Source organism: Peromyscus eremicus, chromosome 1 (genome assembly GCF_949786415.1).
Source record: "Peromyscus eremicus chromosome 1, PerEre_H2_v1, whole genome shotgun sequence".
Classification (NCBI taxonomy): domain Eukaryota; kingdom Metazoa; phylum Chordata; class Mammalia; order Rodentia; family Cricetidae; genus Peromyscus; species Peromyscus eremicus.
Window position 1 is genome coordinate 100,771,434 of NC_081416.1, and position 14,538 is coordinate 100,785,971.

The window sequence follows — 14,538 nt, forward strand, 5'->3', positions numbered from 1 at the left end:
GAGCATGCCTGTTTCAACCAGGAAGTTGATTCTGGGCTCTAAAGAAGAGAAAGCCTATACAGGCCCTTCCTACTAGAAGTACTAGTTCACATGCTACCCCCAAGGACCCTAAGTAGGGTAGGGACTTTTGAGCAGGGCACAGAGGAAGGGGGAAAGATGCCTCGTTAGGGTTGCAGAACTAAGAACTGTTTCTTTCCATCATGTCACAGAGGCCCAGACAGAGACACATGAAGGCCCTTGCCCTATGGATGGAGTTCAGCCAGCTAAATGGGCTTCCTCATAGGGCAACTTGAAACCCCCGTTTCCCAGATCTCTCCAAAAAGTCAAGAAAAGGAGGTTTAGGGAGCTAGAGGGAGAAAGCAAGCCTGGCCCCAGAGGTGATTCAAGCCATTGAACCAGGTCCTCTTCCTCTGGCCATTGTCTGGTGCCTTCCACCGCAGGGGAATCCGAATCAGTTGGTTCTCAGGCGGCAGAAGTGACCAGAAACCTTCTCCACCCTACAGGCAGCCTCCAACTGGCATGGGCCAGGTGAGAGAGGGGAGCCCAGGGTCTGAACCAGCCCCGTGCCAGCCAGCTGAGTGGGCGCTGCAGATGGACGGACTGACTGACGAGGAGGAGCGTGCAAGGACGAGAGAGGAAGACAGACCCCACCAATGCGGGAGGAAGAGGAACAGGCACGAAGGGTCCTTCAAGTCACATGCAGGCAAGCAGGTTGCTGAAGAGGTGATCAGAGGTGGTTCTCAGCAGACAGGTTAGACCAGCTGCTCCTCAGAGGTTAATAAGCATTTATGCAAATGACCCCTCCACCTCTCCCATCCCATCTCCAGCCCCTCCCATAGACATCACCGGCAGGGAGGTTCAGCTTACTTGGTGTCAAGCTCTATGAGATTGGTGTCTACTGGAGTCTCGCTCTCTGGAACTGAACATATACAAAGGCGTGTGAGGCACCCAGGGGTTAGTGGGGGAACGGGATGAGAGGTGAGGAATGGGACGAAGACTCACCCCTTCCCCCCACCCCCTCCACTCCCCACGCCCTGCCCATCCTGGGACTCCCTAGCTAAGATGGTCAAGTAAAGAAGGAAGGAAAGCGGGAAGGACCCCAGGCCTCAGAGTGACCCGAGTCTTCTCAAAAGCAGCAGAGGCAGGGAGGGAGGCATCGGTGCCCACCGAAGACTCTGCAGGAGACAGGTCTCTGACATGAGACACATTCATTTCTTGCTTGCCTGAGTTCCGTTTACTCTAAAAAGACCATTTTTGTAGCCCTGGCTGGCCTCAAACTTGTGATCCTCCTGCCTCACACACCTCTCTCTGCTGCGACTGTGGGCATGTGCTGTCATGCCTGGCTATTTTTTTTCACACTGTAATTCAGAGTGCCATCTGGGGCACTTCACAGTCTATTTGTAGACACCGACTTCATTTACATTATGGACTTTAACATCCCTTTCAACGTACTGTGGCCAATCTGTTATCAGTTTAAAAACCCAACCAATATAGCGACTGAGAAACGGCTCAGCAGTTCAGAGCACTGGGTCTTCGGGCTGCGTGTTCAATTCCCACCACCCACAGGGTGTCTGTCAACCATCTGTAACTCCAGTCCCAGGGACTCTGACACCCTCTTCTGGCCTCTGAGGGCACTGTATACATGTAGTACACAGGCATACATGCAGGCAAAATACCCATACACACAAAATAAAAATATTTTAAAATGGAAAAAAAAAATAAAATAAAAATAAAAATCCACCAGTATGGCCTACCCTCCACCCCTAGCCTCCCTCTGCCATGGAGAACAGGGGTCAGGGCTCTCAGTCTCCCAGCTAGGTCAAAGTCAAATGTGCTGTGAGCCCTGCAAAAGACTGGGAGCTGGGGGAAGGGTGATATCGGGCAGAAGGCTAACCCAGAAAGAAGTGGGGTGGTGGGATAATGAGGAAGTTGGTAAGCCCCACCCCAGTGACCCATGGGTCCCACTCACCTTCCCGATGTGGGGGCTCCTCTTTAGGCTTGGGGTGCATTAAGGTAAAAGGCAGCTCCACGGCCACGTCACTGAAACACATACCCAACTAAGTGAGCTCGGAGGGAGCCTCGGGCTTTGAGACCCACTGCCCTGTCAGTCTGAGGCCTGGAGAGGTTCTTGGGAAAGCAACGATACTCCAGTTCTGCTACCCTGACCTTTTCTCCTATCTTCACGAAGAGCTAGAAACCCTACCACCACCCCCCAAAAAAAGAAACAGAAATTTCCCCTTGCTCCTAAGGACTGTCTGATTACCATGGCTGGGAAGCACACCACTCACACCATGGCCAGTGGGTAACCAAAGTGGCCTGGGGTCCTGCCCACCTCAAGTCTCCATGGCTTCCTGACATTACCCTTCTCAATTTTCTCCCAATCCTACCCACCCCATCTCCCGACACTCCCATAAAGGGGTTCAGGTGACCCCAGAACCCCGTCACCTACAAGCTTCAGGGACTGGGGCTCAGAGCTGTTGCACTGTATGCAAGTTCTGACCCCTCATACATGTGCACGTGACAGGGAGAGCAGCCACCACTCATTGATGGTGACCAGGCCTCCCCTGACCTGTCCCTGACAGACAGGATGAGGACAAGAGCAGGTACTTGCATGGTACGAGCTGTACCTAGGACTATTCCAAGACCCTCCTTAGAGTCCAGCTCCTGGACTCCTCACAACGACCCTATTATTACCATGACCTAGGCAAGGACCAGGAAGCTAAGGTACATGTAGATTAAGTCTTGCCTCAGGCTGCACAGCTACTAAGTGGTAAGTGAAAAAAGAGTCTGGCTCCATCATTCACCCCCTTAACCACTGGATGATAAACAGAATTGGGAGACTGATTAAAAAAAGAAAAAAAAGTAGCCCCAGAGGCTCTTCTCTGCTAATGGTGGTATCATCCCAGGAGCGCCTCCCCTTAAACTGTAAAGGCCTCCAGAAGACACAATCACATCTTACTGATCGTGTTGCTCGGAGCTGGGAGGGGGGAAGGACTGGGTGTGGTGGGGGGGCTGGTAAAAGCCAGATTCAATCAGCCTTCAGTGAGGCCACACAGGTCAAGGCTGGAATGACCTGGGCACCGGCTTTGCCAGGCTGTGAGTAGTAAGGGCACCAATGGTTCCCCTTCTGAGATCCCAGCACCCTGCAAAGGCCTGGCCACATGTCTGGACTCGGAAACTCTTTGCTGGATGACACTGAACAAGATAGAATTATCTCTTGAATCACTCAGATTTCATAGGGTGAGTGACACCATCATCATGTGACAGGAGGAAGTCACACTATGTGTCTGGGGCACACACACACACACACACACACACACACACACACACACACACTCCTAAGTTACTGTCTGGCTGCTGCAGGGGCAACTGACTAGTTAGCCATGAATTCTCAGTGGCGTGAAGTCTGAAAGCCACTGAGACTGCCTATCTCTGAAGCATTCTGAATTCAGGTCAGTACTTCCGTTGGCCCTCCTAGGGGCCACTGCCTGGGCCACTGTTGTCTACAAAGGTCCTGCCACTTGAGCAGGAAGGAAAGCTGGTTGATGTGTTTTGGTGGGAACCACATCTCCCCACTGTCCCAATACAGTTCCAGTTGCCACACCTCCACAGAGCCTGCAGTCTGAGATACCCCCCACATTCCTCCCTCCCAGCACCCCGTGGTTCTGATCAGCTGGGTCTGTGACCCCGGGACCTGCAGGAAGGTGGGCAAAGCAGGACACAGGAGGGACTTTACCTGGATGCAAGATCTCCCAACAGGCTGAGTGGGCCAGAGGAGGCAGAAGAAGCAGTCGGGACAGAGTGCAAAGGGGGAGAAAAGACAAAGGACATTCATTCACTCCTCTGCAACCCTGCCCCAGAAGACCCAAAGGACATGCTCCCCACCCCTGCGCAGCTAACAGCTCACAGAGGGCCCTGAGGGACGGGCTGGCTTGCAGAGCCCCTGGACCCCGGAATATCTGTAAGAACTAATCCCCTACTTCCGGGCTACCTAATGGCAGAAGGAAGACTTTGGGGTCACTAGGATGAAGACTGTGGGTCCTGCAAGGTCACAGAACACATGAGTGGCCACTGGGTTTAGAAACGGTCTGTAACATGCAGTCAGTATTAACACTGCCAGCCACAGAGACGATATTCTTTATTCGATTGAGACAGGGTGTGTGTGATACAGTCCAGGCTGACCTCAGACTCCATATGCCACCAAGAATGGCCTCGAACTCCTGATCTCTTGCTTCTCCTTCCCAAGCGCTATGACTACATGGGTTGCGTCATCCTTGGGTCAGAGGCAATACCCTAATAAATGCTACTTCGTTCTTTGGGAGAACTATTTAGGCCTCATTTCCTCCATCTACAAAATGGGAAAGTTAGCCATGTTAGCAACCCCCCAACCCAGCTATGAGTTTCTCAGTCTCTGAGAGTGGTGTGTGGGCTCTGTGCCCTGAGATGTGAGGAAGGGCATGGTAGCTCCTGAGAGTCACAGTACACAGTCTGAGGACACCCTGACTCACATAGGCTGTGTCCAGTCCTGAGAGCCAGACCCAGGCCTAGGCTGAAGAGGAGGAGAAAGGGAGAGGGATGGAGAGGAGGAGGAGCCTCAGCCAGTGGAGAAGGAAGAGGAACCAAAGGGAGGAAGAGAAGAGAAGTCCTCAAGTCCCGCCTCCTCCACAGGAAGATGCAGCTGAAAGTCCAGGCAAACAGGACGGGGCAGGGGTACTGGGGCATCCGGACTCACCCGCCCCGAGACACCACCAGCTTCACTTTCACTTTGTAGGAGACAATGATCCCCAGGATCTCACGGTTGGCACCTTCTCTCAACCTGCAGGGAGACAGGAAAGCTGGTCCATGCAGCTCCTTGGCGGGTGGGATGCGGGAGGCAGCGGAGTGCGATGGAAGGTACCACCATCCTTCCCTCTCCTAAGCCACTAGGTCCAACAGAGCTGGGAAAGTGAGCTGTGCCCACTGGACTGGACCTTGTGGCCTTGGGTTCCGTATATGTCACTCTTTGTGGTACTAGAGACCGAATTCAGAGCCTCATACTTGATGGGCAAGTACTCTACCATTGAGTCACGGCCCCGGTCCCTTCTGTTACACAACTGCCTATGAGATGTCCTTGCTCTGCAGCCTTAGTGGGCTCTCCCCCATGCCTAGCTAGTGCCACACAGTGCAGTGAGAGCAGGCCCTAACCACTCTCCTGCCATTCATTTGCTTCTCTCACAAGGTTTTATGCTCAGTAAGCCATAAGCAGAAAGGGCCACATTGAGAACTGAGAGGCCATGGGCAGCTGGGAGTCATGGTAGCCTGGGAAGGATGTGTTCAAGAGGTGACACCTCAGAGGGTGAGTGGAGGGCAGGTCGGGTGTGAGCCAGGGTAGAAAAGGGACAAACAGCTTGTTGCTTATTGTCACTGTGAGGAGTGACAATAATGTGATGGTCTAGCCTGAGCCAAGAGTCTTGAGCTGGGAATGGTGGTCTCAGTCACAACAGATAGAGACCAAATCCCTGAAGAGAGCCAGATTATCAACAGAGGGGATAAGAGTCCCCCACTGTCTGGACTCCTCCAGAGTCGGGTAACTCTAAAGGCTCAGTGACACCCACAGAACAAAAGTGACCAGATGGCCTCATAGTACCTCAGGTGGAAGGACCCCCAAATCTCCCCAGCTCACCATCTCTTCCCCAGCTTCTCCAAGCCCCCACCCAGGACCCTTCTAGAAGCCATTCTCTTCCCTCCAGCCTCGACAGCTTCAGGAACACTCCCAATCTATGTTAAGGACTCTAGGCTAAGGGCTGCCAATGCTTGCAGGAAGTTGTTCCATTTGGGCCCCCCAGAGCCAAATGATGGGGCTGAGTAGTCTTTGAGTGGGCAGGTGACAGTAGGAAGACAGGCTCCCTGGCTAGTCACACTCTGGGGACTGGCCCTAGTCAAAACTGGGAAAAGAGCCTAAACCTCGTCCTCATGGTGGTGGGCCGAGAGGGTGGGGCCCCATGCAGGGTGGGCATTAGGAGCATGGGACTTGGAGGGGGCGGTTCTCACAGAGTGCTGGAAGCCAGATTTGTGTCTTCGTGCTTGAGTTTCCCATCCAGGGCAAGCCCCCGCTTCTCTCGGTTGTTGGCCAGGAAGGGAGTCAGTGTGTAGACCTTGCAGAACGTTGAGCTGGGTGCCACATTGTCACTGGGAAGTAGAGAAGTGGCATGAAGGTGGCCCTTATCACAGCCGGCCCTAACCCAGTCAAGATGTCTGGCCTGGCCCTATTCTAAAACTTCTTCCGTCAGCAAACCTCTGTATCCCAGATGCAGGGGACCACTTTGGCCAGGCCCAGTTCTGGCAGGAAGCCGACAGCCACCCAAAAGAGGCACAAGCACACAGCACACAGGCAGGACTGCCCCTGGGCTAGGACTGGCCACGATGCACATTTAAACAGCACATTTACTTTAATTATTTACTTAATGATTAAGTTTTTATGTATGCGTATGTGTGTGTGCCTCCATGAGTGTATGTGCATCAACATTCATGCAAGTGCCCTCAGAGGCCAGAAGAGGGTGTCATATCTCCTGGAACTGGAGTCACAAGCAGTTGTGAGCTGCCAGCTGTGGATGCTGGAAAATGAACCCCAGTTCTTTGCAAGACCAGCAAGTGCTCTTAGCTGCTGAGGCATCTCATTTCCTTTTAAAAGTATCACCGCATACAAACCATGAGTAAAGCTACTGAATGTCTGCAAGTCCCCACCTAGGTTCTACCATTACAATCTTACTTGCTGTAAAGCATATCTATCAATCACGTGCAGGGGCCTCGGCTGTTTATTTCTCCTGGTGGTGTTCCATCTCCCCTCTCCCTTTTCATGATGATGCAGGTAAGGAAGCTGACACAGGGGCAGCCCTGGAGTAAGCCCCAGATTTGCCTCCTTGAGCAGAGTCAGCCACATCTCAACCCCAACCCCAACCCCAACCCCACCCCAACCAGGAACATGCTCCCTGGAAGCTCAGGCATCTCTCCTTTCTCCAGGCTGCAGATGCAAGTATGTCACAGGATGTGACATTCCACTTGGGACTGAATGCTATTCTGGCTCTGGGTCATTTCACTGTACCCCTGACACTCACCAGAAATCTAAGCCTTGTGGCTTTGGGTTTTGTTTTTAATTGATGATGGGTATAAGAATATCCAATAATGCACGAACATTAGGCCCAATAATAACATATTCACCTGTAGGATATAAAAACTATGTCCAAGTGGCAGGTGTAGTTGCTCACACCTATAATGTCAGTACTTGGAGAGCTGAAGTAGAAGGATTGCCATGAATTCCAAGCAAGCCTGAGCTACATAGTGAGTTTCAGGCTAGCCTGGTCTCACAGTGAGACCTGGACTCAAAAACCAAAACAGGGGCCAGTGAGTTCACTCCGTGTGTAAAGGCACATGTCACCTGAATTCTAACATAGGACACACATAATAGGAGATAACTGACTCCCAAAAGTTGTCTTCTGACCTCCCTATATGTGCCATAACAAAAAAATAGATGTGGGAAAAAAAATTTTTTTTAAAGAAACTCTTCCACGCAGTCTACTATGAATGTCAAAGAAGGTGGAGACCCAGCCCTCCGCAGTTGAGAAGAGATGCCTGGGCCTAGGCTTCCCATTCTCCTATCTAGTCCCACCCATCCAAAGTGGGCCTCAAACACACTCACTCGGCCTCCTCCATGGCCACTGGGCACTTGTACTGCGCTGTGTTGAAGAGGCAGATGTCTGCATACTGGCGTACTGGAGAGAGAGAGGGAGGGGAGGCAGGCACATGAGTCGGGGGGCAGCTCCCAGGATGCACCTTATGCTCCCTAGGGTAGGAGTACTTAGATTGAGACAATGGCCAGGGTTTACCAGAGGCCATCACCCCAGCCTCCACCCAAAAAGAAGTCCCCACCAAAGCCCAGTCCTTTCCATGACCAAGTCTTTGCTCCCAGGACAGTTTGGTCAGGGCCCAGAAAGCCTTTGGAAAGAAGTAGCCAAAGCAATAACCCCATTGCCTGGGACACCAGCTTCGAAGCCACCGTTGGCTGAGAGCAGACCAGTTTCTGAAGCTATTAACGGTGCTTCACAGATTTTAACAAAGGGCGTGCCTACAGCTATCCCAACCCGTGGGAGAATTTCCCAGCTACCCGAGATTTTGATCTTCTTCACAGTCTTGTTGGTGTTGTTGGTGACGTGGACATTGACGCTGATGGGTTCTCCATGGTAATAGATCTGTGAGGCAAAAGACAGGCGAGCGTGAGCAGAGAAAACACCTGGTTATTCTAACCTCTGCCCCCAACTTCATCAGCCACTTCCCACTGGAATAAAAGTGTCACCCAAACTACCAAGCATATTGACCTTCAATACCATTGTGGGACCTTTCAATGATGTCTGTACAAGAAGATGACGACATTCCAGGACTGGGGGACAGCTTTGTCTGTAAAGTACTTGTATTGCAAACACAAGGACCTTTGTTCAATCTCTAGACCCATGTAAAAATGCTGGGTGTGCTGGCCCTTGATTGTAATCCCAGCACTAGGGAGGCAGAGACAAGAGGATCCCTGAGGCTCAATGGCCAGCCAGTCCAGCCTAATTGGTGAGCTCCAGGCCAATGGCAGACTCTGTCTAAAAAGGAAGTAGATTGTGTTCCTGAGAATGACACCCCCAAGGTCGTCATCCAGCTCCGCACATGCGCATACACACACCCACACACATGCATACCAATAAGAAAAGGAAGCTGGCATTCCCAGCTCCAGTCCTGTTCTGACCACTAGCTAAGACAACAACAGTAACCATGGTGATGACGATTGCATGCTATGTAAGTCTGAGATTCTCCTTTATTTGATGTGAGGGGTGGAATGGAGCAATGTCTCAAGTCCCTGTGGGCCCTGATGGTCTGGATTTGCAGACACAGAAAGCTCTGGAAGATTCAGGGGAAGGGAAGAAAGGATAACCAACTCGCTGAAGAACGCTCTGAATTCTCAGAGAAGGGCCTTCACCATATCTTACCCAGGCCCTTGCCTTTAGCTTCCCGAAGAAGGAGAGTCACACCCACACCCCAGTCAGCTGACTTCTTAAGAGTTTGTTGCCTTCTAGCTCACGGATGAGAAGGTAATGGTAAGGAATCCCTGGGTCCTGCTCCCCATCACCACCCCTGCTAATACAGCTGGGCCTCCCCACCCAGCCTGAAGCAGGCAGTTATCAGGATGTGAGGAGGAATGGCCAGGACCCTTCCAGAAGGTACATTGCTCCTGTCTGGCATGTGCACATGCATACTTCTGTCAGCCCTTTGGATCCCAACAGGATTCCCAAAACCCTCAAGGAAGATCAGGAGACATGGGGTCTGAAGGGTATCAGAGCTGAGGACAACGAGTCTGAGCCTCTTACCTCCTTATCCAGAGACGCCTCAAGGTGCAGGGGCTTGTCCGACATGAGGAACTGTCTGGTGGTCTCGGCTGTGGGCTGAGGGCCAGGCCTCTCTGGGGCATACTGAACCTTCCGGATGACTAGCCGCACAGAATTCCTAAGGAAGGTGTGTGGGGAGAAAGGCAGTCACCAGCCTCCACGTTCTCGTCTCTGAGGTACCTACATCTCTCTCCCGTTCAACAGGCTACTATAGCTCCCCGCTCCCTGCCAACCACAGAGGTTAGCCTGGAGGGCTTGCTGCCATGTGACTCCACTCCAGCCTCCTCCAATCTGTCCCTGGGCAACTCCGCAGCATCACTTCATTAGATCCATGTCCCGGTACCCAGCACAATGGTAAGAATGGGACTGTGTTTTGCTTCTCACACCAAGAAGGATGGAAGTTTCGTGTCTAACTTGTCCCCTACCACAGTCTCAGCACATGTGGCTGTGCGGGCCACCTGGCGGCCTTATCTGTTAAAGACCTGCTAAGTGGAAAGACGCAGAATGGACAGGCCCCCGTCGGAGGTGGGGGATTTCATTACAGGATGTAGAATCAGCCAGAGAGGTGCAGGACAAGGAAGAAAGAGGTGACTCAGAGAAACCCACCGAGAAGACTGGCTCAGTGGAGGTCCCAGGGCTTAGGGTAGAAGCAAAAGTGGACTGCACTGATGAGGGACAGGGACTCGGTTGCACACTACCTCAGTGGCACATGGGGAATGCCAGCACCCCCATTTCTCCAACAAGCCACCTCCATTCCCTGGAACCTGAGAATCTTGGTGGCACACCTAGCTCTCCTCTTCCTGAGGAAATTACCTCCCCGTGCCTCAGTTTCTTCATCGGTAAAACAGCCTCAACCGCATTTACCCCTCAGGGCCACTGGGAGGGTTAAAGCAGTCCACATCTGTCCATCACTCTGAACATGGCCAGAACCAACTAAGCGGTCAAGAACCGACAGCTCCTGGGTCATTCTTACTAGTGAGTCTTGGGAGCAGACTTAAGATGACCCACGGGAGAGGGTGAGGGTGGTGACTCTTAAGGTCGCCTGCTGTTCATTGTTCCGCTCAAGATCCCGCCCATATTCCACAACGCTGTTAGGTCCCCTTCATCTCAGGTCTTAAGGGGAGAGTTGGGACAGAGAAGCAAGAGAGAACAGTCTAATCCACCCCTCCGACCCCTACATGGGAGCTGCCAAGCTGCAGCTTGAAATGCTTGTGATACACCTAGTCGCCACCAGGTGGCAAACCCGTCCCTAAAGAGGCTGGTGGACATCCCTCAGCTGACCGGTCTAGCAACAGGACTTAGAAGGCAGGGGCCTGAGAGTCCTGTGTCCTGAACCCCAGGGAGGGTAGCCATGAGAGGTCAAGGCCGCTGCTTTGTCCTCTCTCTGCCGAGCACTGCAGGAGAATGTCCCTTCTCTGAGCCACACTTTCTCCACTTCCCTTCCTTATTCAGATCCCTCCACAACACACAGGCTCTGCTCCTGCTCTCAGTGGGCAAGCAGGGGAGTGAGGACAGCCTGGGCACACTCTATGCACTGTTGAAAGTTAACTGCAGTCTGGAGGGTTAAAATAGCGGTAGGGATGTGAGGGAAGACTAGCTCAGGCCCCTCAGACCACCTCCTCCAGGAAGCTCACCATGACCTGACAGCCTTCCAGACCCTTCCTACAGCACAGCCCCTCCTCATTGGTCCTCTTCGGACTTCCCCCTCCTGCCCTTCCTTCTCCCACCGGCATCCTGCCCACCTCTTGTGGATCTTCTCCTCCAGGTTCTCGGCACAGAAGGCTTTGACTTCATAATCCACACCACAGGCCTGTGGAGGAAGCTGTGCTGACCCCAGGGTATTGGGGAGTCAGGATCCCAACCACCCTTCCCATCTTACAAGCCAGAATGCTGGGTGAGAAAATAAACTTCTGCCTCTTAAGGGCTTCTTGATATGGATCTGAAACCTTGGAACCAGTGTTAACCTTGTCCCGATGCTGCCCCTGACCTTCCGCTGGAACTGCTCCTGTGAGCCCACCAGCCAACCCCAATCACTCTTGGGACTCCGGCTTCGGTCAGGACAGCCATCAGCAATGTGAAGACCCCAGTAGTGGGTGTCACGGTGTCTCCCACTCCCTAACAATGTGAGGGCACTTGTTCACTGTCTCTGCTGTGAGGATGAGAGTGTGAACTCTAAAGTCCGGGGCCTGGGATGCTGCAGCTGTGACCCCTCCCCAAGCTTCCGTGACCCCAGCTGTAAAACAGCAGCAATCCCATCTCCAAACAAGGCAGCTAGGGACGATGTGATGCCACATGTAGGTACTCAGAATCTGCTGGTCCTGTGCAACCAATACCAGAGCCAGCAACAGTGACTCATGGGAGTCTATGACACATCTCCGAATGTGGGGGCGAGGCCAGCCTGCATCTGCAGCCTTGTCTCAAGGGACTGAAGGTCCAAGGGATATCAGCCAGGCCTAGGCCCAGGCAGCTTCAACAGGAAGGGAGGTTCCAGACGTCCACTACTCTATGGGGAGAAAACCAGGACTCTGGGGACACGAGAGCCTAGAACAAGAGAGATGGTCTCCTTGGAATGACCTACCTTCCCTGTGTCCTCAGGCCCTGGCTGCAATGTCACCGAGCATGGAAGGTTTGGAGGGATCTGTTCAGGAGACAAATACAATGAGCTAAACTTTTACCTCTGCCTTGTCTTTCCCTACACACCTCACTCCTGCACACCCATCAGACCGAGTCCCCGGAGGACAGGCCATCTCTTCTCCATCAGACTAGGAACCCCCGAAATAGACTGTTTCTCTCCTGGTCCAGCCATATCACACTGTGCTGCACACAGGGTCAGGGGCAGACTGGGGGAGATAAGAATTTGAGTGTTCTTCACCTAAGAGCTCAGCTCAGCCCCACCCCAGAATCGTGGGGTCTTGAAAACATGAAGATGTGAACTCCAGAAGCATGGAGTCTTGGATTGGTGAGGAGGCATGACAGAGGGATCAGCTGGGCACATGGGCAGCCTGTCTGCGGGGAGACACACAGCGGCACAGGGCCAGGCGGGACTCCCTCCTTCACTGTAGCCACCCCGGGCCTTCCTTTCTCTAATAACTGAAATGCAGGAGGGCCAGAAGAGCAGCCTAGAGGTTAAGGTGACCTCTCCACAGTGGTCAGAGATAAGACACATAGCAGGTGATGTAAGTGATGGGACCCGGGTCCCAATCGGGTGAGTCAAAGCAGCTGCCCTCCTGGCTTCCCCATGTGCCTGCCCTGAGCGCATCCCTGGGGTGACGAAGCTTCTGGACTGCAGGTGGAGAAGGAGAGCTGACCTCAAAGGTAAAAGGGTAGGCATGCTCGCCCAGCTTCTTGATGAGCCGCTCCTGTAGCCGAGTCAGTGGCTTCTTGTCCTCAGGGGCCGGTGGGAAGGACTGCACGTTGGCCACAAACAAGTCTTTGCGAAAAGTCAGACCCAAGACATCCAGGTCTTCCCGGCCATACCGGAAGGCGCAGGTCAGCGTCACGTAGACTGTGAGGAGCAGGGGCACTGAGGAGGGGCCTGGGAGGGCAGCACACAACCCCCCCAGAGCTCCAGCTGCAGCCCTGGGGTTTGGCCCACTGGAGGCCATCAGCCTGTCCCAGGTTCAAGTGGGGTGGGCACACTGGCTCTCTGACACAGGGCGCCTTCAAGGGCAGCCTTGATGCAGCCTCTTAGGAAGGGACCTCCTTCCGGGCAGTTCTGCCCTCCTCTGCTCACTCCAACCCAGGAGTACGGAGGGGCAGAAGGATAGTCAGGCAGCCTGGCAGCTGTGGTGATTGGATTAGGCTGGTGGACTTAGGAGAGGGGCAGAGGACAGCCTAGAAGGGAAGCGTACAGAAGGCTGTGTCTAAAAGGCGTGGGATCTCAGGCCAGCCTAACCCTAACCTTGTGCACAGACCTCCTCACCTTTAACGTCTATGAAATGGGAGCCTCTCTCCTGCTCTGCTGTCATCCGCCCTGTGTCAAGCCTTGCTGTCTTATTGATGGGACAGGGCATAAGTTCTCCCATGGCGGGCATGAGGCAGGGCTGCTCTGGGCCAGAGGGCAGAGTTCTTACTACAGTATGCACTGGGGCATTTATGCATGTAACCACAAGATGGACAGGGAGAAGCCATGGGAGGCCACCAGAGAGCAGAGGATGTGAGCCATCCTCTGTAAGAGGAACACAGCTTACCTCGCCTTTCCTTGAGATATTCAGGATCCACCAGGACTACACCATCTGGGGGAGACAATGAACAGAGTCCCCCAACTTGACTTTCTCAACCCAAGCCCCAAACATCCACTCAAACCAAACCCCAAAGGTAATAAGTAGGACACATGGTCTTTGAGTACCACCTCTGCAGGATTCATACCTCCTGTCAGAGCCATTGACTCTTCTACAGGAAAACACAGCTCCAGTCACACTATAGAACAATGTTTCAAAGAACATTATGGATAAGGTGGCCCCATACTGCCTAGGGACATGATGGTGATTTTAGTTCGTGTAAGCACACTATGTCCTGCACACAATGACAAAACCACGTAAGGACAATTCTCAGAATTGCCATCATTAAATGACTAATCTCGCCAAGAGGCTAACTATGGTAAATGGCCTTGAGTCATGTTGGGTCAGCTTGGTAATAAACAGAGTCTGTACCAGGCTTAGGAACAGTGAGATTTTTCAGAGCTCCCTGGATATTGTGAGGAGTGGGGGGTGTCTATGATCAATAGCTCTTAAGGCTCCTGTGAGGACAGGTGGGTGGTCTGTGTCAAGGTGCACATGGGTAAATTCTGTCACATATGGAAGTATTTGGACAGCCCCTGGCATGTGTGAGCATGACTGTCAGTTTGGATCTTAAATGTCCTCCAAAGGCTGGTGTATTGAAGGCTGGTCTCCAAAGCAACAGTGTCTGCCTTTGGGAAGTGACTGGCTCATGGGGGAACCTAACCCATCAGCGAATTCACAGCTTAATGAGCTACTGGAAGGCAGTGGGAACTTTAGGAGGAAGAATGTCAGTCAGTGTGCCCTGAAGGGTCTATTTGGTTCTTAGTCCCTCTTCCCTGCTCTGCTTCCTGGTCACTGTGGAGGAAGCTGTGTCATTCCTCCACATGGCCCCTGTCACGGCATTCTGCCTCACTGCAGTG

At 52.9% G+C, this 14,538-nt stretch overlaps 1 protein-coding gene across 1 annotated transcript in view; it reads right to left on the minus strand.

Moving 5' to 3' along the window:
• Arrb1 (arrestin beta 1) overlaps positions 1-14,538 on the minus strand; it is a 71,149-nt gene that overhangs the window by 6,275 nt on the left and 50,336 nt on the right. Inside the window, exons 4-15 of the mRNA XM_059270666.1 lie at positions 13,589-13,633; positions 12,707-12,903; positions 11,977-12,036; positions 11,141-11,208; positions 9,381-9,516; positions 8,141-8,225; positions 7,676-7,748; positions 6,031-6,168; positions 4,733-4,816; positions 3,737-3,760; positions 1,970-2,040; positions 868-919 (exon numbers count right to left, since the gene is read on the minus strand). Coding sequence (XP_059126649.1) covers positions 868-919; positions 1,970-2,040; positions 3,737-3,760; positions 4,733-4,816; positions 6,031-6,168; positions 7,676-7,748; positions 8,141-8,225; positions 9,381-9,516; positions 11,141-11,208; positions 11,977-12,036; positions 12,707-12,903; positions 13,589-13,633 — 1,033 coding nt within the window. The remainder of the gene's footprint in view (positions 1-867; positions 920-1,969; positions 2,041-3,736; positions 3,761-4,732; positions 4,817-6,030; positions 6,169-7,675; positions 7,749-8,140; positions 8,226-9,380; positions 9,517-11,140; positions 11,209-11,976; positions 12,037-12,706; positions 12,904-13,588; positions 13,634-14,538) is intronic.